At 40.4% G+C, this 27167-nt stretch overlaps 2 protein-coding genes across 4 annotated transcripts in view; one reads left to right on the top strand and one right to left on the bottom strand.

Annotated features, from left to right (window-relative positions):
* LOC126176357 (LIM domain only protein 3-like) overlaps positions 1-27167 on the top strand; it is a 1143263-nt gene that overhangs the window by 852622 nt on the left and 263474 nt on the right. The gene's annotated exons all lie outside the window — the stretch shown is intronic.
* LOC126175194 (RNA-binding protein 12-like) overlaps positions 5879-27167 on the bottom strand; it is a 43886-nt gene continuing 22597 nt past the window's right edge. For 2 of the 3 annotated variants that reach the window (XM_049921792.1, XM_049921791.1), the window contains exon 2: positions 5879-6377. In XM_049921792.1, coding sequence (XP_049777749.1) covers positions 5937-6377 — 441 coding nt within the window. In that variant the 3' untranslated portion in view covers positions 5879-5936. Of the gene's footprint in view, positions 6378-10573; positions 10657-27167 lie in introns of those variants that run through there. The other variant, XM_049921793.1, reaches the window with a different exon arrangement.

Genomic DNA, 27167 nt, shown 5'->3' with positions numbered 1-27167 from the left:
AATTTCAGTAAAAGAGTGCAGCACTAAAAGACTGAATGCCATCGTTTCAAAATATAATATGAAACTATATCAAACTTCTATCAAGGGCCAGAGCCGAAAGTTTGAAAAATGTACCAGAGTATAACTCTCTCTCCTATCCGTAATGCACGCAATCTATGATCAGCGAATGGTTAATTTATGAATATGATAAAATGTCTTTAGTACCGTCACTTAGTGAAAAAAGCGCACTTGTTGCAGCACAATTCTTTCGTTGTTCTGCATGTGTTTGTGTGGAATCTCCATTTTAACACAACGCGGTTTCACAACAATTCGTATCTCATTGCTTTCCCCACTCGTGTACAAAGGTCACAACGAAAGTTGAGGTTACCGTCCAAGGCCATTTCTGGGGAAGCAACTTGGTTTGCTTGCTTGTGGGTGGTAGCTGCTTCTTTTGACCTGTTGCCCTCAAATTGCTCGACGTAAGTAAAACAAACGTAATAAGACAATGAGACAACGGGACATACCCCACCGACTACAGTGGTGACTGATTTACATTTAAATAACCACGTTTACACTGCAAATATTCCTTTTCTGAACAATACTCTCTGGCATTTTCTTTATGCTCCACTACACAGCCCGTAAGAATTTGGTTAACATTAAAACCATGGTTCCATCGAGGTGTCAACCATTTTGTCAAAGGCAATCATTTATTAAAGTCCACAGTAGGCCAGTTTCGCATTTTAAGCAACTTTTAAAATGGTTCAGATGGTTCTAAGCACTATGGGACTTATCATCTGAGGCCATCAGTCCCCTATACTTACAACTACTTAAACCTAACTAACCTAAGGACATCACACACATCCAAGCCCGAGGCATGATTCGAACCTGCGACCGTAGCACCAGCGCGGTTCCGGACTGAAGCGCCCAGAACCGCTCGGTCACAGCGGCAGGTGCAACTTTCAAGTGATGTGTTACTCTTATACCGATGCTAGTCAAGTGAATTGGTACTTGCACACCGATGCAAGTCAACAACAATTTTCTACTCATCGCTTTTTAGTTTCAGCATACTTATGCATCTTTAACAAACATTCCGTGACACAATCAACCGTATTTAGTGTTCAGCAAGTAATCCAACTTTTGTTTCTCGCTCAATTTCGGTTGAAGAAAATGCGGAATTTGTTGTGAGAAATCGTGAAATATTCCCGTTTCAGTCCCTATACTTTCATGCAGTTCCGATAAGTGCGGCGATATACGTAGCGTTTAAACTGGCATATACAAAGAAGGTGCGTTTAAAACAGAGAACTGTCATTGAGTTTCCTTCGGCGGAAAACCAGAGAATCGCAAATATTCGTATGTGCTTGCATAATATCCACGAAGACCTGACAGTGAACAAAAGCACGGTGAGTCGTTGAGGGAGGCATGTCACCATCGCAACAAAGTCGTGCAAATCTGACCGACCTCCCGCCTGCCGCCCAGCCGCACACCGCTGTGACTCCAACAAAATTGCAACATACGGACACACTCATTCGAGGTGATCAATGGATCACAAACACCTCGCTGCTCAACTGGACGTCTCCGTTGGTAGCACTGACACACTCGCCCACCAGCTGAGGTACTCAAAGGTGTGTGGCCGCTGAGTTCCTCGCCGCCTAAGACCTTGAAGGCCATTGGAGGAAACTCTGTGCCGAATTTCTTTCGCGTTACGAGGCTGACAGTGACAATTTTTTGTCGAACATCGTCAAGGCGGTGGTGTAGTTTTATTTTTGACCATTGAAACTCTTTAAAGCCTGACAATTGTTTAGTCCTAGTTAAGATATTTTCTTATCATCGAGGTCAAGCGGTGTAGATCTTTTAGGTCTTTCAATTTGTTGTAGATATAGCTACTTGACTACTGGTGTTGGCCATTATCATGCCGATGTTTATGCATATTAATTTGTTAAATAACGTCGTTTTCGTTTTTAAGAATGTGGTTTTTCTTATTGCTTTATCTACACCTCTGTGTATCTGTAATTTAGCATGTATCAGACGTATATTTACACTGTTTTTCAATGCAAATGCATAGTTTTGTTGTTTTACGCTGGCACCTCAACTGTGTGTGTGCGCTTTGGCATTCGCCTCATAGGCTGCCAATGTATTTCTAAAGTCTAGCACTGAAAAATACTGTCCTCACAGTGTGTACTAGTGTGTCTTAACACACTTTCAAATGCTGGAGCATTATTAATGAAGATATCATTAATGAAGCTCATTTTACGTCTCGACTGGAGAGACATTGATGGTTTCAGTTGCTATGTCAAATGGCGGATGCGAGCTAACTAAGCATTTTATGGCGCTCTGCGGCTAACTGTTGTCTTAGTTTGTCCCGTACAATTACGTATTTAATGACGTTGATGTCGACGGGACGTTAAACCCTAAACTTACTTTATTCATTTATACGTATGCTTTCTGGAATATACAGGGTGAAAAATTATCTAACCTGACAAAAGTGAGAATTTGTATGGGAGACCGAAACAATTTTTCGCTAATGTATTTTCCTGTGAGGATTTTTTAAACTTTGGGAGGTTACGTGGGACAATGAACACACTTTTTTTACTGTGTTTGTCTGTGAGGACAAAAGGTAAAGCCAAAAGTTTGAATTCTTTATTACCAAGAGACAACAACAGCAACACAACATAATTACTTTACTTTAGTAGAAGTTCAAAAATGCCTCCATTTCTTGTAAACAGAGGTTATACCGGTGGGTAATGTTTTGTATGACACGGCCAAAGACTGCATGAATGTTCTTAATTCCTCCTGTTAGTGCTACTACTCCAGCAACCACATGTTCTTATGATTCAACAGCGGTTTTGTAAACAGGGTGCACATCTCTCGTCACACAAAAAAATCCGTAGCAGTCAAATGAGGTAATCAAGTAGACTATGGCACGGGACCACAACTGTTAATCCATTTTTCTGGAAACTGTCGGTTCAAGAATCGACGGAGAGGACGACTGAAATGTGCCGGTACTCCGTCATGCTGGAAACGCAAGCATTGTCTTGTAGCGAGTGACACGTCATGCAGCAACTCTGGCAACGCTCTGGCGAGGAAACTGTAAAACGACTGTCATTTAATGGTCTAGGTAGGAGATAAGGCCCAGTCAAACAGTCACCAACAACATCTGCCGCCACATACACGTAGAACCACAATTAATGACCACGAGTAAATGTGGCATGAGGATTAACCTCACTCAGAACATGCGAATTATGGATGTTGAAGAGGGATGAAATGTACGATGCATCTGACACTATTACAGGTACCACCGCGAAAATTGTTTTGTGAGTGGATGGTCATATGGTTCCAGGTCGTGCACACGCGGTAAGTGAAATGGAACAGCAACTGCTCAAGGAGGACGCTTCTTACATTCTTCTGACTCGTTCCCATGTTTTGTTTAATTGCACGAGTGCTAAGGGCGATTACGATTTCTACTGGATTAAACAAATGGTCGCAGGTAATTGTGATATCAAAGAAAAACGTTAATTTTGTTGTCCCGTGCAGATAATTTTCACCCTATACACATATCTCATTTTATAGTTGTATCTCCATAAGGTGTGTCGAAATCATACTGCTATGAGCACATAATTGTCATGTTATGTGGGCGGGCATTTTAACATTCTAACGTGGCAGTTTCAGACTGAGGGGAGGGGGGCGCATTGAACTACGATTTGCGTAAAATATCTGTAGAGGTCGAGCCAGAGCTACTACGTTTCGACACTGCTAACCGCTGCATACAGTATAGCTGTGGCCATTACGTTGCTTTGTGTTGTTTGTTGCTCTTTCTTTTCTCTCCTGTTTTGGAATGAGGGAGAGGACTAATCGTGTTTTAGGCAGGGGTCGACTGCGACCCCCAAATACGGTAATGCGAATGCTTCATATCTTTTCTTGCTTCCATTCTATTATCTCGTTTGATGTTACATAACTGGCAACCCTGTGCACACACCAACAACATTCTTAGCCCAGAAAATGGCGATCAGACAGACGCACCCCGTCACTTCGTGAAGGTCGTTGTTCAGGTGTCTCGAAATTCTAACTCAACTAGCCCTGTCATATTACTAGCAACTGAGGATTTCAAGATCAACAGCATGGGACTTGTTGTTGACCATATTGACACATGAAGAAGAAACTTCATATTCGTTGAGTGAGTTCTAGACGGGAAAACAATACGTACCTGAATAACAGTTGGCATTGAACAGGCAGCTATGGACTTTCGGCATTTTTTGTTTTAAAAAGGCTTCCAACAGAACTGAAGAAAATGGGTGCTTAACTCCCATTACTCAAATTCAAGTCAAAAGGCTTTCTTGTGACGCACTCCTGTACTATAAAAGAGTTGCTCGCAGTAGTTGACAACATTTCTCTGTAATGTGTTATTTATTCGTATACTCTCTCATATTTTTTCGTGTCTCATTAATTATTTAGTTATTTTGTTCCTAAATTTTCTAATCTGCAGTCAGTACTAATTCCATGACCAAGTAGCTTTAGGTTGCATTGCCCCATTGAACCCTATAGTGAGTAAAAAAATAAAATAAATATTTGTACCTCAAGCGTTAGTTTATGATAACTGACGGACACCGGTCACGTAATAAATATTTTAACAGAAGTTTCGGTGGTCTACATATTACTGGTCATCGCCTATTACGTTGTTATATGCGTTGTTTGTTGGTTGTTCGTCAAAGAGAAACTCAGCAGAATTAGGTGGTGCCTATCTGGAGTTTTGAACCCGTTTCAGTGCCTGTGTGTGTTAGACGTGCTGTTAAACAATAATAATAAAAAAAAGGTACGTGGCAAAATGGCTTACGTAAGCTGTGAAATAAGCTTATCTAAAAGCAGAGATCATTCTCTAGATTGTTCTTCGTTTGTACATTGGTACTGTGGTGATTTCTTCTTCAGTGGTGGTTACCTGTTTAACTGCTAAGTTTCAGGTCTTTGGACTGTAGCGTTACAATACGTGAGAGGACTCGAATGTTAATCGTTGTATCCAAGTACTTATGTGAAAAACAATGTGTCTGATAGATCTGTGCTAACAACGATTCTAGAAGGTGGAATAAATTTTGACAAAGCGAAAAATAGAAAAATAGTCACCCTGAGTCCCGGGTCCTAATAGAAGTGAGCAACAGAAACAAAGTAACTGCGAAGTAACTTCTTCAATCTGTGTTCCAGTTGAAAAGTACTTGTCATCGCATGTAAAAAAAATTCATATCTCTTCCTTACACCAAATACGCCGATTATTTCCTGGTCTGTCCTTTGCTGCAAGTTTCAAAAACACTAGCTCAGGGTACCTTTATCTGTTTTTAAGATTTCTTTCAATATCCCACTATCCTCTCTCATACCCTTCACACATTTTTGTCTGGCTTGGTGCTATATAGCACCGTTTGTCACTTTTCAGCAGGCTGCTCGAGATACTCGTATATCGGATTCACAACACAACTATCTTCTTTATGTCACTTTCTGGATCATTGAACCGGAAGCAGTACGAATCATTATATTATTGAGCAATTTTGTTGAAACCATGAGCAACCATGTGTGAAGGACAGGGATTCTCAGTCTTCTATTCTTCATTTAGACTTCAACGCCTCAACTACTGTGACATCTCTCTCTCTCTCTCTCTCTCTCTCTCTCTCTCTTTGTCTCTCACTGGTTAATATTATACTACCGTAGATATCGCTTCAAGTAAACGACCGTATCTGTTGATAATAGTGTAGCGTTTGTATAATGTTGTCTTAAAAATAGAATTTTGTTTCAGTAATAAAAGTTTTAAAAACATTGTGTGTGTACGAAGAAATATAAAATTGACCATTGTAGATAGGGAATTTAACTTGGTTGGAAGGTGGTCATATTTACCAAGTGTCGTATCAGTGAACATAAAAGATTGCAGATTGTAGCTCTTTAATGCATCGCAGGAAAATTCAAGGCGTCATACAGGCATATCAATCCCTTTCTCTTGACTCGCTACTGTTAGAGTCGTCTCGTTCCCCGGAGTTACGGAGAGGTCTGTTGAAGCCAATGTCTTGGAAGCCGTTTCCTGGGAACCGACCACCAAAGCCGCCGTTACCAGGAAGCTGCTGACCGAAGCCATTGCTACCCGGGAATGGCTGACCGAAGCCGTTGTTACCAGGATATTGCTGACCGAAGCCGTTGCTGCTAGGGTGCTGCTGACCGAAGCCATTGCTCGGGAATCCAGCGCCGAAGCTTGGGTAACCCTGTCCAAAACCAGACCCCGGCAAGGCCTGACTCAGTCCTCCATTCACAGGAAATCCAGAGACGAAGCCACCATTTCCAGGGACCCCGGAGTTGATACCAGCATTTCCCGGACGACCATTTGGTCGGCGAGGGAGTGCACAAGCGACTGCCAATACCGCGGCCAGGACCTGCGTAGAGGACGAAACATCTCCATGAAAGCATACACTCAACTCCAGAATACACAAGATGATCCAAAAAGTCGTGTCCCATAGCAAAAGTATACATTGGTGATTTGATAGTCTTGACCCAAAGGACGAAATCGTATTCAGGTATATAAGAGTAATGGTAATTCGAAGCAAAAGAAGTATAGTGAACTTGGCATTTATATCTAAAGAGCTATGAGTTCTTCTTCACCTTCGATACTGTGAAACAAATATCTTCTTCTGCAAGCACTTTGCTTTCTATATTTTGACAATGTGTAGTACAGACTAAAAGAAGGAAAAAATATCCGGCAAACATTGGTTCGAATGTGTATACCTTCAGAGTTATGAACACTTGTTCATCTTCGTTACTGTGAAACACGCATCTTCCACTAAATAAATGCTCATAGGTCTTAAGATACCCACTTTAGAGCACATGCCTACTGACATTTTTTCTTTGTTTTGGTCCATATTACCTCCTCCCAAAATATGGAAATTAAAGAGTCTTCAATAGTATAGATTCATTTCACAACATCGAAAATGAATCAGTCCTCGTAGCTTTTAAGGTATGAATTTTAGAGCCCGTGTTTATTCAGACTATTTCGCTTCGAATGATAGTTCCTGTCGCATCGCTGAACACGACTTCGTCCTATGTGCCACGACTATTGTATCACCAATGTAGGCTTTGTCCTGAGTGAGAGGGATTTGTACTCAGGAATGAAGCAACAGGTAGCAGACAGAAGTGAAAGAATAATAAATAAATACATCCCAACTGTTGAACCAACCTTTCGTAAAATTGCGGCATAACATACCGGGTGATCAAAAAGTCAGTATAAATTTGAAAAATTAATAAACCACGGAATAATGTAGATAGAGAGGTAAAAATTGACACACATGCTTGGAATGACACGGGGTTTCATTAGAACTAAAAAAAAACCACCCCATATTGCTAGACGCGTGAAAGATCTCTTGCGCGAGTCGTTTGGTGATGATCGTGTGCTCAGCCGCCACTTTCGTCATGCTTGACCTCCCAGGTCCCCAGACCTCAGTCCGTGCGATTATCGGCTTTGGGGTTACCTCTGTCGGATATTTTTTTAACTAAGTGTATCGCGATCGACCGACATCTCTAGGGATGCAGAAAGACAACATCTGATGCCAATGCCTCGCCATAACTCCGAACATGCTTTAAAGTGCTGTTCACAACATTATTCCTCGACTACAGCTATTGTTGAGGAATTATGGTGGACATATTGAGCATTTCCTGTAAAGAACATCATCTTTGCTTTGTCTTACTTTGTTACGCTGATTATTGCTATTCTGATCAGATGAAGCGCCATCTGCCGGATATTTTTTTAACTATTGTATTTTTTTGGTTCTACTAAAACCCCATGTCATTCCAAGCATGTGTGTCAATTTGTACCTCTCTATCTACGTTATTCCGTGATTTATTCAGTTTCCAAATTTATACTGACTTTTTGATCACCCGGTAGTTCAATAGCTCTACGAGGAGAGCAACGCTGCTTGTAGTAGCTGTTCAAAGACACTGATCTGTGAATAAATGAAATATTTCGTTATAGTCGAATGTAGCTCTTTTTTCACTCGTTAATCATATCGTTTTAGTACTAAACAACTTCACATACGTTTTTCATAATCTCCTCTACAATTTTTGAAGGAATGTTTTGCTGGCGGGTCCGTAGCTGATAAAGTATTTGTTTTGGAAACAGACTGCTTGCGGTTTTAATTCCTCTGGTCTCATCAGCAACCGTAGTAAACATCTTAGCTGCACTGTAGAGCCGATCTCATCGTGTATGTGGAGATGCATCTTTATAAAATGCCTTTATGAACTATGTAGTTTACGTCATTCTCAGCCAAGAAAAACGTCGCGCACATTAGTTCATGGTAAGTACCCCTCCACTCCACTATAAATTTTGCCCTTTTTATTCTGTATACGTTAGTAGTCGTAGACGCTATACACGGCATCCACAAATGACTGTTTGCTCTTCGTCTACTTTGGCCCCATATACACTTTGTCATATGTGTATAGTACATTACTTACAATATTTTCGTTTAATGTTACCGGATCTAAGGATGTTCAGTACTTGAAGGAAACCGGTTGCCAATGTGAAGAAGTCTACAGTAGACAGTAAGAAAAAAATATTTCAGTGATTCAGCTGTCAGTTGTTGCCCCATTTGGCAGTATTTCAATCCCTCACAAAATAGAAAATGTTAGACCACTTCATGTGTTTATTTATGTAATTTCTTTCAGGCCATTATATCTGTGAGGACAGGATAAGATTAACAAATTTTATCCTCTTTGCATGTAGCAGCGGGAGATTCAGGGTGCGCAAAACAAAATTGGCCCGGAAAATATTTTCTTGCGTGGAATCGTCCCTTACTAATGGAAATCACAGAAGATGCTGGAAATGGCCGCCGTTAATATTACTGCACTGCTATGCTCGATTTACCACTGTCACGTACTTGTAGCAATTCTGCCTGAGCGATAGCATTACAGCGTTTCAGTGTTCTGCTCATGTGTCACTTGATGGTAGAAATCTGCGAAGGACAGTACTTCTACTTATGGCATGTATGGGTTATAAAAATGGTATGTTATGACTTTGAATTTTAATTTGATGTTACTATGTTTTACTGTCAATTTTTTCGTTTGTTAAAGCAGTTGTTGTTTATGCCCTGTCTGTTGTGTTTATTTCAGCACCGATGATGACTGATATCATACGAAATCGATTTGCAACAAGATAAATAAATTATGTTCCCGTGACTGGTTGCTACATTCTTTATCATTTTCTATTTTCTGATGTTCGAACGCTTTTCGAATAATTACGGTTCTATTCGCTACAACGCTCCTTGCGCGTCATTTTGCCACTAATTTTTTCATTGCAGACTTTGATGACAGTTTTGTCACAAAAACAAAAATGGTTCAAATGGCTCTGAGCACTATGGGACTTAACATCTGTGGTCATCAGTCCCCTAGAACTTAGAAGTACTTAAACCTAACTAACCTAAGGACATCTCACACATCCATGCCTGTGGCAGGATTCGAACCTGCGACCGTAGCAGTTGCGTGGTTCCTGACTGAGCGCCTAGAACAGCTAGACCACCGCGGCCGGCCTTTGTCACAACACTCCCAGCCTTAAATTATAACGCAAACAGTTCCACACACGTTGTCATCGAATTGTGCATCACATAACACTCGACAATGAACACGCATTGTTTTATTGTGATCGTCATTTTGTGCTGCATTCATATAGTCACTAAACACATTTTCTCCTCTCACTCATTCAAACGTAACGGTACATCGGAGTACTCAGGACAGAGTATGCGTGAAATGGGCATGTACAAACATGTGACAGCAATTTATCCGTGCGTCGATTTCAGTTTCCAGCGGTTTTTTCGACGTGTTCTTCTCTTGTTCATTGATATGGATCAGTCCTAAACATTTTCGAGGCCAGTTTTATTTCGTCAGCCTGTAGAAGATTTTAAAACGTAAATATTCCAACGACGGAATTGCCTCCAGTGAATAATTAGAAAATAATAAAGGAAACAAACCTAAAAAAAGATCCATCAAAGATATTCACTATATCTCGCTTACGTTTCAGAACGATATTCGGATGTATCAAATTCCATTCTTGTTGCATGTCTTACAACACAAACAGCATTTCGAAGTAGGTGCTGCAAGCAGAATCTTTGTTACTACGAGCGCTTTGTCTTATACTCGTTCTGTCTTCCGTAGTGGCCAATTACTTTAAACTGTAAATTCCAGGGTTAAACTGAGAGAAACCGCTCACTATAAAAAGTATCGATGGCGGTTTGTGGCTGTCCTATAAACTTCGTTAGAATAAGTTTAAGACGTCTAATGGGGCATGATGGTAGTCGTCTTTCCCTGAATTTGCACGTAAAAGAAACAGGACTGTAAGTCTTAAAAATTGGTAATAATGTGCAATGTCTACGGGTTTTATACGTAAACGTAAATTCAGAACACGTTTGATTTTCCGAAAACGGCAGTGACTTCTAGAATGGTCTTAGGCACCAGAAACTTCTTTCCACAATAAGTATTTTCCCTTTCATGTGTTAATCGAAATTACCATAAACTCTGTCTCATGATATTTAGGTATTTTCTTAAAACACGCTCAAACATTCTTGGGCAAACGCGCCGCTGGGACACTTACCAGAAGAGTCCTCATGTTGCTGCGAGGCTGTTTCGTTTTTTCACACTAGTGGAGAATCGTTAAGCGAGCCTTATATACAATGCTCGCTCGTTTAGGATCCGTGTAACACCACTATGCGTGACATACGCGACAGTTGACCTTCGTTCATGCAACATTCTGTACCTCCAGCCTTACGGTACGACGCAGTGAACACAACAGTATTCTATTGGCACAAATAAAGCGTGTTTGATTGGTGCGCAGCTAAGTGGAAAATTCTGATAGTACCTGTGTATAATTAAGGCGTGTTTATTATCGTACTGACTAACACAGAAGTTTTCGGAAGTAGTTTTCCGAGAATCTCTCTCTCATTAATGCTTCGTTCTGTCACTTAGTAGGAGATTAACTGCTACTTTCATAGAATAGGAAGTTACAATAAACGTCCTTCGGGTGTTACCGACCGGAATGAAATGACGCTCTTAATCTTGAGGGACAGAGTTCGAAGTGCCGTCAGGACATCCAGATTCAGGTCTCCGGCGGTGAATGCAAAGACAATGCCTTGATTTCTCTTGTAGATATATTGTTTTCATTAATTCATTCGCAGAGTTCCATATATAAATTCCGAAATTTGGAACTAGGCAAGATAGTGTAAGAAGTTGCTGCAAACTGCTTTAATAATTAACTATCGTTAAACTACTACAAATTATTTGTGTTTACTCAAGCTAAAATTAAAATGGTTAGATTAACAGGAAACTCCGCTATTGCTTCTCCATCAGTTAAATAGTTTGGGTTGGTGTATTATTGCTAATGTCTACGTCGCCATATTAATATTTACCGCAAGAAAACACGCAACTGGATGCCACTCGAACAGAAGCCTGTTTACAATGCACATGTCTACTGATCATACAGGGTAGGCCTATATGAATCTTCACTTCTTCGGTATAGTTAGTATGATAACACTGGTCTACAAAAAAATTAAAGTTGTCCCTATCTCTTCCGAAATAGTCAATTCCAACCAAATTGAGGTCGAAGAACAAGAATAAGACACCAGAAATTTTTTTGTTAGCTCCCGGTTGATTGAAATATATGGACCTTCTCCGTTTGGTCTCTTTAATTATTCACCTGAGCGTTTCTGTTTTCTTTTTAGGCTTTAGTGCCTCAATCTGTAAAAACGGAACCTTTATAAGATCGCTTTGTTGTCTGTCTATGTATCTGTCCGTCTCCCCGACTAGTTAGAACCCTTTTTTCTGAGGAACGTGCAGAAGTATCAAGTACAAATTCATGTCACATATTAATCTCTGTGATTCCTTGGCAGTGTGAAAATTTTAAGCTTCTACGGCAATGCATCAAAAAATACGGTCATTTATGTCACGTATTTTGATACTCGAATGTCATTCGTCAAAACCCGTAGGGTGCTTCCCGTAGATCTAGAGTCATGAAATTTGGCAAGGAGGAAGGTTTCACCGAAAAATTAAAAAAATGTGATAATTGTTAATTTTTAATTATATAACAAGAACAAATGTTTTAGTCATTTTTTGTCCGTCTGTCTGTCTGACCGTTTGTCAAGACCCTCTTCTCGTGAAGAGGTTGGCGTATCAAATTAAAATATATGTTACTTACTAGGGTCTATGCTCACTTGGCGGTGTAAAAAATTTAAGCTTTTAGGTCAATTCAATCAAAGATTCGAGCCTTTATGTCACTTATTTTGATACTCACAAATTCACTCTTCAATACCTGTTGAGTACTACCCGTTGACGTAGAATCGTGAAATTTGGCAAGAAGCAAGATTTCACTGTACAAAAGAGTAAAAATATCCGAAATTGTTAAAATGTAATTATATCACATAAAAATATCTTTTTGTCATTAAAACATACATTGCAATCACCATCTGTCAAAAGCATAAAGGGCGGACATTACTGCATGCAAACATAAAATGTAAAGTATAGTCGTGTTTTAGTAAGTAATTAAAAATGTTTTATTAAATGTTCTGTATCTACATATATAAACTAAAGTCCCCTGCTCGCTTCTTTTTATTTGTCCAGGATAGTCCAAGGAACCACTGTAGAGATTTTGATACCGTCTTGGAATTCCCGGAAAGATAGTCAGTATCAATATCGAAAACAGATAAAAATCGTTGAGATTCTTGATTCCCAGGATGGATACACTATAATATATTTATAATTAAGTTTGCACGGAATCCTCAGGTTTTTTATTTTCATTTGTAATCTACTTTTGATGCAACTCTTTTGGCATACCAACAACAGTCTTTAAGAATAGATGACATCCACTTGCCCCAATATGTTATTCCCATAGCTGAAATGTCTTGAGCGAATAGCTCTCCATGCTCATCACTCATAGAGCCACAATTGCTTGAAAAGAAGTCCACATGTGAGTCCAAAAAGCGGATCTTGAGCAACATATTACAGCCTACCTCTTGGTATGTCCTCGGAAGTTCATTTACAGCTAGACTGTAATTTTCAGCTCTTTGTTTCCCACAGAAATTGTGAACAACATTTTTGAAGTTTTCCCAAACTGATTTACCTTTCCCTTCAATGACCGTACGAAATGTTTCATTCTTAAACAGTTCTCAAATCTGTGGTCCAACGAAGATTCCCTCTTTGCTCTTAACATGGCTGGGATGTGGTAACTTTTGCTTCTAGATATTGAAGCTTTTCCTTCCCAATTCATCAATTTCACTAAACTCTGCACAAGTCCAAACTTAATGATTGAAGGTGGCAATATACTTTGTCACGAAAAACTAAGAGAGTGTAATGAATTCTCTTTATTCAAGGATCCATTATTTTCCTTTCAGGCCATATTTTTCGTGCGTAGTTTGATTTCCTGTGACGACTGTTACACTCGCAAAAGAAGCAGCAACACTTGGTTTATCCTAACCGCATTTCAAGTATGTTAGCAATAGACTCCAGATAGGCACATTTCTGCCATTGATGGACTTCATAATTTAATTTTTCAAGACGTAATTTTACACTTTCATAGCTCTCCTGCATATGTACACCGTGTTCTACCTGGAACAGACGGCTGTGGGTTTCAGTTGTGAAGCGAAACAGCTTAAAAGCTTAACTTAGAGAAGTCAATGAAAAGTCTCCAGTCCTCCATTCTTAAAGATGCCATCAGATCATTCACATCACTATAAGCTACTAGATTTTCCATTTCAAAGATGACGTTGTCTGTTTTTCGATGTATACGTGCCGATAGTTTCACATATTTTGCCAGAAGAGTGCGCTGCTGAATCCTGGAGCCAAGGCGCTCGACCTTCCTTTTTGATAACTCCAGATTATGAATTAACCTTAGGACGCCTAAAGGGGGGGGGGGGTTCGTTGAACCCACCATTTTTTTATGTCCCCTGATTTTGCCCAAGTAACTTTCATACTATATTTTCCCTTTGAGTTATTGCTTGTTGGCTATTTTATGAAACATTAGTGTCAATATATTTTATAGAAAATCCTGCTTTGAAAGAAAAAAATAAATAAACTTATTATGGTCCAACAAACACCTCCTCCTCCCCTTAGGCTTCCATGCTATAGAAAATTTCCCTTAGTAGTATTTCATATTTCTCATCTCTACAAAAATACAAGTTAGTTTCTTGTTGGTTGGTATTCTTGATATTCACAACAATCGGTTTACTTTCAGAAGAAGTGATTGTTGATGTCAGTCAGCTGTTATTTATCTTGTAAACTTGCAGTGAGTTAGTGCAGTTCCCTACTGTTCACACCCAGAGTTAGAAATGACTAGAAGAATACGTGACTCGTCTTTAGAAAGAGTTCTGAATGAAATTTTAGATGAAGATTCTCTGGGAATGAAAGTGAATATGAGGATGGTGTTATGGAGTATGGAGTATGATTCAGATCTAGAAAGTGATGTGGATGCTAGAGAAGATGAAGAAAGCGCAGCTTCAGGCAGTGACCATCAGGATGTTGTTGTGGCCAAGTCTGGGAGAAGTTACGTAACCACAAAGCCTAGAATTCCTCTGAGGTTTGTTTCTAATATAATAAGAGAGCAGGCAGGAGTAACTCCAGCTGGTGTTTGCCATGCACTTGGAGAAGCATTGAAGTTACTTCTTACGCCTAACAATATGGATGTTATAGTAAAACATTCAAATGTAGAGGCAGTTAGGCGAAATGTTGCTTTGAATAATGAGAAAGAATTGTATGCCTTTATAGGATTCCTGATACTTATTGGGGCAAATAAGGACAATTCTGTCAGTGTACACGTTTTTTTGTCAGACCTAATGGGTTGGCCAGTTTACAAGGGTATTATGGCAAGAGAACGTTTCAAGGGACTTATTGCAATCATAAGATTTGATGACAAAAGTACCCGCCAGCTAAGAATGAAGCAGACAAGTTCACAGCCATCCGTGATATTTTCAACAAACTGAATGATAGGTTTCCACTACTGTATAAACCAGGGGTCTACCTCACCACTGATGAGATGCTCAGCTTGTTTAGAGGGCGCTGGAACTAGTGAAATTGCAGGTAGAAGAAAGAAGTGCCGATGCAAGAGGCTTATCTAACCAAATTGTTCAATCAATGGAGACTATTCTACAAACGAAAATCAAAGAAGTGACAACAGAAGCACGTCAGCTTCCTGTAGGGAAAGGTCGGTGCCATATTTGTGTAAGAGAAGCTAAAACGAAGAAGCAGAAGTACAAAAATCTAAGTAAACCAAAACAGTATTGTGGACAGTGTCATAAACATGTGTGTAACACACTTTCAGAAAAAATTGTGTAGTGTGTCTCTTGCCTTTCAGTTGAGGACTCAGAGTAGTCTATTGTATATGAACACATCTGTATTTTTTATTGTAATACGTCAATTTTTTATTCACTCAATCCAATATTTATAACAATTAACAACATTTGTAAACCGATGCCTTAGTTAAAATATATAAACCATTTTGAAAGTTGTAATTTTTCGTTAGTAAACCTCTTTAATGCCTGTGGGTTCGCCGAACACCCCTCCCCCCACCCCCCACTTAGGCATCCAAGTTAGAAAAAATGGTTTGGGCGTCCTAGGGTTAAATCATTAAGTTCTTCTTGAGAAGTTTTATGTGTCCTGTTGCTTGAGATCGATTGTGGTGTATAATATGGATCTTGCTGTAAGGACTCACGATGACATCTTTATATTGAACTTTATCGGTTTACTTGCCGTGTTTATGTTTTATACACTACGGAGCTGCGCAAAGACCCCTGTACAGATTATCTCTCGTTTCTAACTTTTACAGACAAATGATTGACACTCAGGATCATTTAAAGAAACTGTCAGTACATGTAATCATTTAATAAATTTCCCGTTATATACTTTCACTTCGGCACAGCATTTCTAATTTCATTTTAAAAATGTGACTCACTCTTGAGTTATTTCAGGTAGTAAGATGCTACACTAGAAAAGTCATGGTTTTCCGCTTTCTCAGAGACCGCTGTATGTCAGAAAACGTCCATCATACGGTCCGTAAATGGAGATGTATTTATTTTATTTTACTCTTTTGTAGCTATGTTTTTGTTGTAGCCTTCAGTGCGAAGACTACTTTCGTACTGCTATACACCGAGCGAGGTGGCGCGGTGGTTAGCACACTGGACTCGCATTCGGGAGGACGACGGTTCATACCTGCGTCCGGCCACCCTGATTTAAGTTTTCTGTGATTTCCCTAAATCGCTTCAGGCAAATGCCGGGATGGTTCCTTTGAAAAGGCACGGCCGACTTCCTTCCCCATCCTTCCCTAATCCGATGGGACCGATGACCTCGCTGTTTGGTCCCTTCCCCACAACCAACCAACCAACGAGCTACCAGATCTGCTCATGTCTTTTCATCGTTGTCCTTAATATTTTTTTTTTTCAATCGATTCGTGTAAAACTACTAAATGTCTCTCTCAAAAACATATCTTCAAAACAAAGTTATTGCAATTCACTGTTGTAATACATAGATTTTTTTTCATTTCCGTGTCCAGTATTCCAGAGTATTTCACGTTCTATAGATTTTTTATCATATGTAGTTATTGCATAAGACGGCCAGTTACGTGCTTACTTTCATATTCTCGGTGTCCTCGTCTTGATGCTTCTGTATACGCGTGTAGCTACTTAACGTCACCTGAAAAGCAAATGTTATTTGCTCGTTCGTGTTCGCGTGCGTTTCTTCATGAGTTGTAAGAGGTGGATCAATATCATTCATCCATTCTGTTTCATGCGAAATGTCGTGTTGACTTGACGTCTGTCTCGTTTCATCGAATAGATTAAATAGTGCCAATAGCGACAATAAGTATGGAAAAAGTGACACAAGTTGCATCTCTGGAGTCGAATAGTTTGCTGACTTCAATGCCTAGAGATGTTTGTCGTACGATGAAAGACGACATAGATCATGTTGCGTGCACGCGTGTGCGTGTTTGCGCGCGCTTTTGTGTGTGTGTGTGTGTGTTTGAAAGAAAGAGAGAGGAGGGAGAAGAAACTAGAGGAGTAGCTAGGAAGCGTTGGAGGGAGGAAGGTAAAGAGAAGAAGGGGAAATGAGACGGGAAACTGGGAGAGCAGTGAGAGATTTAGCAAAATAGTATATGTTATTTTGTTATTTATTTCTAAAGCTAATGATACAATTTTTCTAGTTCATCGTGAACATAACTAAATTTGAATTTTATCCGTTTAGCATACTGAAGTTGAAATACTTTTCATGATTACGACGAAGACGTTTTTCCAATCCCTACTGCAGTGCCGTATGCTTTGTCGATAACTGTAATAACCTATGGCGGCGCTACGTCACATACGCAGCACTTAGCATTTCTGGGAGTATGATCTGAGTTTGAGATGGTAGTCAATTCGAGTTTCACAAAACTTTCAAACACCATTTTTTCATAACGAATGAAAACACTGCCGAATTTTTACCGAATACATTTAGCCTCTTTCAAATAAATAATCTGCACTGAAGTAACGAAACATTTCTGAAATAATAATTTCACTCGTCACGACGACCTTAACTTCAGATCATACGGTTTTGTTTATTTCATAAGTGAACTGTCTTTTCTGTCATCCCTGTCCTACAAATGAGCTCAGTTCTTGAAGATTTTGTACCAGAGTCATATGATGGCAGCATAACACGTTTTATATACTGATTTCCCCATAACAGAAATTTCAGTCTTTCGCTCGGAAATATTTGCGCCTGCACCATCATTGTACTCTGTCGTCATGTCTGCCACAGATGACTGCCTATCCTGGGTTACACAGCGGGGGATCCTCCGACCTGCACATTTTATGATTAGACGTGGACGTTGAGTACCAAACAGCCTAAGCGTTATTCCACCATCCTTAATCACTTTCCACAGGTGATCACAACAGTGGTATGCAAACAGCTTCGCCGTTTCAGAGATTCTCCTCTCCTGCCGCAGCGCCACAACAATGGGCCCTTTGTCAAAACCCCTTATATCCGTGGATTTTAGCATTTGCGGCCCATATCTCCGCTATTATGACAGCCCATTCGCCTCTCTTCCGCTTGTATTCTTTCCGCACTGCGTCACGTGCCCGCAACACTAGCAGGAGACATTCAACCTCGCGATGAGCAATGGTCAAAATGTTTTATCTCGTCAGTGTACAGTAGACAGGTGCCCCTGAATCGAAGTTACGCTTATTAACTTCTACCTACATTGCTGAAAAACGAAAGCGATGATGACAATCCTGCAGAATGAAGTGTGCACCGGTAGCTGAGAGAGTTGTATCAAGAGGATAGTGTACGTAGGAATAAACGTTGTTTTTTTGGTCGGCACTTCAGTCTAGTGACTGATTTTAGAATCACATAAAAGAATGCGCACTACAGTCTGCCATAAGCAGTTTCCGCCTTTTTCAACGGTTGTTGTTAGACACGACGCTGTTTTGAGCACCATTTGTAAATATTTCGCGTTCTGTACGTTTAGTACTATATTACATATTTAAAATATTTGGAATGTGCTGTTAATCCTTCAGATACAGAATTTTATGGTGAGTAAACTGCAACACATTTTTAGATTTATGTAACGTATGGACATGCGGTTGAAGATTGAGTGGATACATCATGTAACTAACGACGAGGTGAAACTTCCTGGCAGATTAAAACTGTGTGCCGGGCCGAGACTCGAACTCGGGACCTTTGCCTTTCGCGGCCGGGGCGTGAGTTGTGTCTGGTTAGCTCAGATGGGGCCGGTACGGTAGCTCAGCGTGTTCGGTCAGAGAGCTGGTTGGCCTCTGTAATAAAAAACTGAGTGAAAGGATCAACAACGAACATGAACGGATGTCATGTGACGTCCGCAACGACCGAACACAACGATCAACCATGAACAAAATGAAAAAAAAGATGGTAGAGCCCTTGCCCGCGAAAGGCAAAGGTCCCGAGTTCGAGTCCCGACCCGGCACACTGTTTTAATCTGCCAGGAAGTTTCATATCAGCGCACACTCCGATGCAGAGTGAAAATCTCATTTTGGTAATGACGAGGTGCTGAACAGAACTGGGGAGAAAAGAAATGTGTGGCACAATCTCATTATAAAAAGGGATCTGTTGATAGGACACATTCTGAGACATCAAGGGATCACAAATTTAGTATTGGAAGGAAATGTGGGGGGTAAAAATTGTAGAGAGAGACCAAGAGATGAATGCAGTAAGCAGTACATCATTATGTGGTTTGCAGTAGTTATTCGGAGATGAAAAGGCTTGCACAGAATAGAGTACCATGGACAGCGACATCAAACAGTGTTCGGACTGAAGGCCACAACAACAACAATATGGACAGTAAAGCCGTATTTCGTCGGCCGTGCGCCATCTTGTACCTTGACACAGAAAATATTTTTCCATCGAACATGTGATACTTGCAAAATTTTTTACTGAACGATTTTCGCTGTGTTGAAAATGAAAATTTGTGTTAGTTTACAATAGCTTCAGTTTCAATATATATTTTACTTGTAACTGGTTTTTGATAACACTATTACTTAATTTGATTTCACTTACCGATTATTGGTGTGTAGCAGAGTAACATACGGTTACATACGATACTGACAAGATTCCCTCGATTGCAACGATTTGAAATTACAGTAAAATATCTGTTCCTACAAAAAAATGGTTCAGATGGCTCTGAGCACTATGGGAGTCAACTTCTGAAGTCATTAGTCCCCTAGAACTTAGAACTAGTTAAACCTAACTAACCTAAGGACATCACAAACATCCATGCCCGAGGCAGGATTCGAACCTGCGACCGTAGCGGTCTTGCGGTTCCAGACTGCAGCGCCTTTAATCGCACGGCCACTTCGGCCGGCTTTGTTCCTACATATAAGATAATATTGTACATGGAACATGTTTCCACGTTTGGAAAAATCCAAATTTTCCGGAGAGATTTTTGTTCAAAAATGGCTCTGAGCACTATGGGACTCAACTGCTCTGGTCATAAGTCCCCTAGAACTTAGAACTACTTAAACCTAACTAACCTAAGGACAGCACACAACACCCAGCCATCACGAGGCAGAGAAAATCCCCGACCCCGCCGGGAATCGAACCCGGGAACCCGGGCGTGGGAAGCGAGAACGCTACCGCACGACCACGAGATGCGGGCGAGAGATTTTTGTAATTTCAGTAAAAGAGTGCAGCACTAAAAGACTGAATGCCATCGTTTCAAAATATAATATGAAACTATATCAAACTTCTATCAAGGGCCAGAGCCGAAAGTTTGAAAAATGTACCAGAGTATAACACTCTCTCCTATCCGTAATGCACGCAATCTATGATCAGCGAATGGTTAATTTATGAATATGATAAAATGTCTTTAGTACCGTCACTTAGTGAAAAAAGCGCACTTGTTGCAGCACAATTCTTTCGTTGTTCTGCATGTGTTTGTGTGGAATCTCCATTTTAACACAACGCGGTTTCACAACAATTCGTATCTCATTGCTTTCCCCACTCGTGTACAAAGGTCACAATGAAAGTTGAGGTTACCGTCCAAGGCCATTTCTGGGGAAGCAACTTGGTTTGCTCGCTTGTGGATGGTAGCTGCTTCTTTTGACCTGTTGCCCTCAAATTGCTCGACGTAAGTAAAACAAACGTAATAAGACAATGAGACAACGGGACATACCCCACCGACTACAGTGGTGACTGATTTACATTTAAATAACCACGTTTACACTGCAAATATTCCTTTTCTGAACAATACTCTCTGGCATTTTCTTTATGCTCCACTACACAGCCCGTAAGAATTTGGTTAACATTAAAACCATGGTTCCATCGAGGTGTCAACCATTTTGTCAAAGGCAATCATTTATTAAAGTCCACAGTAGGCCAGTTTCGCATTTTAAGCAACTTTTAAAATGGTTCAGATGGTTCTAAGCACTATGGGACTTATCATCTGAGGCCATCAGTCCCCTAGACTTACAACTACTTAAACCTAACTAACCTAAGGACATCACACACATCCAAGCCCGAGGCATGATTCGAACCTGCGACCGTAGCACCAGCGCGGTTCCGGACTGAAGCGCCCAGAACCGCTCGGTCACAGTGGCAGGTGCAACTTTCAAGTGATGTGTTACTCTTATACCGATGCTAGTCAAGTGAATTGGTACTTGCACACCGATGCAAGTCAACAACAATTTTCTACTCATCGCTTTTTAGTTTCAGCATACTTATGCATCATAAACAAACATTCCGTGACACAATCATCCGTATTTAGTGTTCAGCAAGTAATCCAACTTTTGTTTCTCGCTCAATTTCGGTTGAAAAAAATGCGGAATTTGTTGTGAGAAATCGTGAAATATTCCCGTTTCAGTCCCTATACTTTCATGCAGTTCCGATAAGTGCGGCGATATACGTAGCGTTTAAAATGGCATATACAAAGAAGGTGCGTTTCAAACAGAGAACTGTCATTGAGTTTCCTACAGCGGAAAACCATAGAATCGCAAATATTCGTATGTGCTTGCATTATATCCACGAAGACCTGACAGTGAACAAAAGCACGGTGAGTCGTTGAGGGAGGCATGTCACCATCGCAACAAAGTCGTGAAAATCTGACCGACCTCCCGCCTGCCGCCCAGCCGCACACCGCTGTGACTCCAACAAAATTGCAACATACGGACACACTCATTCGAGGTGATCAATGGATCACAAACACCTCGCTGCTCAACTGGACGTCTCCGTTGGTAACACTGACACACTCGCCCACCAGCTGAGGTACTCAAAGGTGTGTGGCCGCTGAGTTCCTCGCCGCCTAAGACCATGAAGGCCATTGGAGGAAACTCTGTGCCGAATTTCTTTCGCGTTACGAGGCTGACAGTGACAATTTTTTGTCGAACATCGTCAAGGCGGTGGTGTAGTTTTATTTTTGACCATTGAAACTCTTTAAAGCCTGACAATTGTTTAGTCCTAGTTAAGATATTTTCTTATCATCGAGGTCAAGCGGTGTAGATCTTTTAGGTCTTTCAATTTATTGTAGATATGGCTACTTGACTACTGGTGTTGGCCATTATCATGCCGATGTTTATGCATATTAATTTGTTAAATAACGTCGTTTTCGTTTTTAAGAATGTGGTTTTTCTTATTGCTTTATCTACACCTCTGTGTATCTGTAATTTAGCATGTATCAGACATATATTTACACTGTTTTTCAATGCAAATGCATAGTTTTGTTGTTTTACGCTGGCACCTCAACTGTGTGTGTGCGCTTTGGCATTCGCCTCATAGGCTGCCAATGTATTTCTAAAGTCTAGCACTGAAAAATACTGTCCTCACAGTGTGTACTAGTGTGTCTTAACACACTTTCAAATGCTGGAGCATTATTAATGAAGATATCATTAATGAAGCTCATTTTACGTCTCGACTGGAGAGACATTGATGGTTTCAGTTGCTATGTCAAATGGCGGATGCGAGCTAACTAAGCATTTTATGGCGCTCTGCGGCTAACTGTTGTCTTAGTTTGTCCCGTACAATTACGTATTTAATGACGTTGATGTCGACGGGACGTTAAACCCTAAACTTACTTTATTCATTTATACGTATGCTTTCTGGAATATACAGGATGAAAAATTATCTAAACTGACAAAAAGTGAGAATTTGTATGGGAGACCGAAACAATTTTTCGCTAATGTATTTTCCTGTGAGGATTTTTTAAACTTTGGGAGGTTACGTGGGACAATGAACACACTTTTTTTACTGTGTTTGTCTGTGAGGACAAAAGGTAAAGCCAAAAGTTTTAATTCTTTATTACCAAGAGACAACAACAGCAACACAACATAATTACTTTACTTTAGTAGAAGTTCAAAAATGCCTCCATTTCTCGTAAACAGAGGTTATACCGGTGGGTAATGTTTTGTATGACACGGCCAAAGACTGCATCAATGTTCTTAATTCCTCCTGTTAGTGCTACTACTCCGGCAACCACATGTTCTTATGATTCAACAGCGGTTTTGTAAACAGGGTGCACATCTCTCGTCACACAAAAAAATCCAAAGCGGTCAAATGAGGTAATCAACTAGACTATGGTACGGGACCACAACTGCTAATCCATTTTTCTGGAAACTGTCGGTTCAAGAATCGACGGAGAGGACGACTGAAATGTGCCGGTACTCCGTCATGCTGGAAACGCAAGCATTGTCTTGTAGCGAGTGACACGTCATGCAGCAACTCTGGCAACGCTCTGGCGAGGAAACTGTAAAAACGACTGTCATTTAATGGTCTAGGTAGGAGATAAGGCCCAATCAAACAGTCACCAACAATATCTGCCGCCACATACACGTAGAAGGACAATTAATGACCACGAGTAAATGTGGCATGTGGATTAACCTCACTCAGAACATGCGAATTATGGATGTTGAAGAGGGATGAAATGTACGATGCATCTGACACTATTACAGGTACCACCGCGAAAATTGTTTTGTGAGTGGATGGTCATATGGTTCCAGGTCGTGCACACGTGGTAAGTGAAATGGAACAGCAACTGCTCAAGGAGGACGCTTCTTACATTCTTCTGACTCGTTCCCATGTTTTGTTTAATTGCACGAGTGCTAAGGGCGATTACGATTTCTACTGGATTAAACAAATGGTCGCAGGTAATTGTGATATCAAAGAAAAACGTTAATTTTGTTGTCCCGTGCAGATAATTTTCACCCTATACACATATCTCATTTTATAGTTGTATCTCCATAAGGTGTGTCGAAATCATACTGCTATGAGCACATAATTGTCATGTTATGTGGGCGGGCATTTTAACATTCTAACGTGGCAGTTTCAGACTGAGGGGTGGGGGGCGCATTGAACTACGATTTGCGTAAAATATCTGTAGAGGTCGAGCCAGAGCTACTACGTTTCGACACTGCTAACCGCTGCATACAGTATAGCTGTGGCCATTACGTTGCTTTGTGTTGTTTGTTGCTCTTTCTTTTCTCTCCTGTTTTGGAATGAGGGAGAGGACTAATCGTGTTTTAGGCAGGGGTCGACTGCGACCCCCAAATACGGTAATGCGAATGCTTCATATCTTTTCTTGCTTCCATTCTATTATCTCGTTTGATGTTACATAACTGGCAACCCTGTGCACACACCAACAACATTCTTAGCCCAGAAAATGGCGATCAGACAGACGCACCCCGTCACTTCGTGAAGGTCGTTGTTCAGGTGTCTCGAAATTCTAACTCAACTAGCCCTGTCATATTACTAGCAACTGAGGATTTCAAGCTCAACAGCATGGGACTTGTTGTTGACCATATTGACACATGAAGAAGAAACTTCATATTCGTTGAGTGAGTTCTAGACGGGAAAACAATACGTACCTGAATAACAGTTGGCATTGAACAGGCAGCTATGGACTTTCGGCATTTTTTGTTTTAAAACGGCTTCCAACAGAACTGAAGAAAATGGGTGCTTAACTCCCATTACTCAAATTCAAGTCAAAAGGCTTTCTTGTGACGCACTCCTGTACTATAAAAGAGTTGCTCGCAGTAGTTGATAACATTTCTCTGTAATGTGTTATTTATTCGTATACTCTCTCATATTTTTTCGTGTCTCATTAATTATTTAGTTATTTTGTTCCTAAATTTTCTAATCTGCAGTCAGTACTAATTCCATGACCAAGTAGCTTTAGGTTGCATTGCCCCATTGAACCCTATAGTGAGTAAAAAAATAAAATAAATATTTGTACCTCAAGCGTTAGTTTATGATAACTGACGGACACCGGTCACGTAATAAATATTTTAACAGAAGTTTCGGTGGTCTACATATTACTGGTCATCGCCTATTAGTTGTTAGTTTGCGTTGTTTGTTGGTTGTTCGTCAAAGAGAAACTCAGCAGAATTAGGTGGTGCCTATCTGGAGTTTTGAACCCGTTTCAGTGCCGGTGTGTGTTAGACGTGCTGTTAAACAATAATAATAAAAAAAGGTACGTGGCAAAATGACTTACGTAAGCTGTGAAATAAGCTTATCTAAAAGCAGAGATCATTCTTTAGATTGTTCTTCGTTTGTACATTGGTACTGTGGTGATTTCTTCTTCAGTGGTGGTTACCTGTTTAACTGCTAAGTTTCAGGTCTTTGGACTGTAGCGTTACAATACGTGAGAGGACTCGGATGTTAATCGTTGTATCCAAGTACTTATGTGAAAAACAATGTGTCTGATATATTAGATCTGTGCTAACAACGATTCTAGAAGGTGGAATAAATTCTGACAAAGCGAAAAATAGAAAAATAGTCACCCTGAGTCGCGGGTCCTAATGGAAGTGAGCAACAGAAACAAAGTAACTGCGAAGTAACTTCTTCAATCTGTGTTCCAGTTGAAAAGTACTTGTCATCGCATGTAAAAAAAATTCATATCCCTTCCTTACACCAAATACGCCGATTATTTCCTGGTCTGTCCTTTGCTGCAAGTTTCAAAAACACTAGCTCAGGGTACCTTTATCTGTTTTTAAGATTTCTTTCGATATCCCACTATCCTCTCTCATACCCTTCACACATTTTTGTCTGGCTTGGTGCTGTATAGCACCGTTTGTCACTTTTCAGCAGGCTGCTCGAGATACTCGTATATCGGATTCACAACACAACTATCTTCTTTATGTCACTTTCTGGATCATTGAACCGGAAGCAGTACGAATCATTATATTATTGAGCAATTTTGTTGAAACCATGAGCAACCATGTGTGAAGGACAGGGATTCTCAGTCTTCTATTCTTCATTTAGACTTCAACGCCTCAACTACTGTGACATCTCTCTCTCTCTCTCTCTCTCTCTCTCTCTCTCTTTGTCTCTCACTGGTTAATATTATACTACCGTAAATATCGCTTCAAGTAAACGACCGTATCTGTTGATAATAGTGTAGCGTTTGTATAATGTTGTCTTAAAAATAGAATTTTGTTTCAGTAATAAAAGTTTTAAAAACATTTTGTGTCTACGAAGAAATATAAAATTGACCATTGTAGATAGGGAATTTAACTCGGTTGGAAGGTGGTCATATTTACCAAGTATCGTATCAGTGAACATAAAAGATTGCAGATTGTAGCTCTTTAATGCATCGCAGGAAAATTCAAGGCGTCATACAGGCATATCAATCCCTTTCTCTTGACTCGCTACTGTTAGAGTCGTCTCGTTCCCCGGAGTTACGGAGAGGTCTGTTGAAGCCAATGTTTCCTGGGAACCGACCGCCAAAGCCGCCGTTGCCAGGAAGCTGCTGACCGAAGCCATTGCTACCTGGGAATGGCTGACCGAAGCCGTTGTTACCAGGATATTGCTGACCGAAGCCGTTGCTGCTAGGGTACTGCTGACCGAAGCCATTGCTCGGGAATCCAGCGCCGAAGCTTGGGTAACCCTGTCCGAAACCAGACCCCGGCAAGGCCTGACTCAGTCCTCCATTCACAGGAAATCCAGAGACGAAGCCACCATTTCCAGGGACCCCGGAGTTGATACCAGCATTTCCCGGACGACCATTTTGTCGGCGAGGGAGTGCACAAGCGACTGCCAATACCGCGGCCAGGACCTGCGTAGAGGACGAAAAATCTCCATGAAAGCATACACTCAACTCCAGAATACACAAGATGATCCAAAAAGTCGTGTCCCATAGCAAAAGTATACATTGGTGATTTGATAGTCTTGACCCATAGGACGAAGTCGTATTCAGGTATATAAGAGGAATGGTAATTCGAAGCAAAAGAAGTATAGTGAACATGGCATTTATATCTAAAGAGCTATGAGTTCTTCTTCACCTTCGATACTGTGAAACAAATATCTTCTTCTGCAAGCTCTTTGCTTTCCATATTTTGACAATGTGTAGTACAGACTAAAAGAAGGAAAAAATATCCGGCAAACATTGGTTCGAATGTGTATACCTTCAGAGTTATGAACACTTGTTCATCTTCGTTACTGTGAAACACGCATCTTCCACTAAATAAATACTCATAGGTCTTAAGGTACCCACTTGAGAGCACATGCCTACTGACATTTTTTCTTTGTTTTGGTCCATATTACCTCCTCCCAAAATATGGAAATTAAAGAGTCTTCAATAGTATAGATTCATTTCACAACATCGAAAATGAATCAGTCCTCGTAGCTCTTAAGGTATGAATTTTAGAGCCCGTGTTTATTCAGACTATTTCGCTTCGAATGATAGTTCCTGTCGCATCGCTGAACACGACTTCGTCCTATGT

The sequence above is a fragment of the Schistocerca cancellata genome, chromosome 3, assembly GCF_023864275.1.
Source record: "Schistocerca cancellata isolate TAMUIC-IGC-003103 chromosome 3, iqSchCanc2.1, whole genome shotgun sequence".
NCBI classification, from domain to species: Eukaryota; Metazoa; Arthropoda; class Insecta; order Orthoptera; family Acrididae; genus Schistocerca; species Schistocerca cancellata.
The sequence above is the reverse complement of the archived record's forward strand: the minus strand, read 5'-3'. Positions and strand labels throughout refer to the sequence as shown.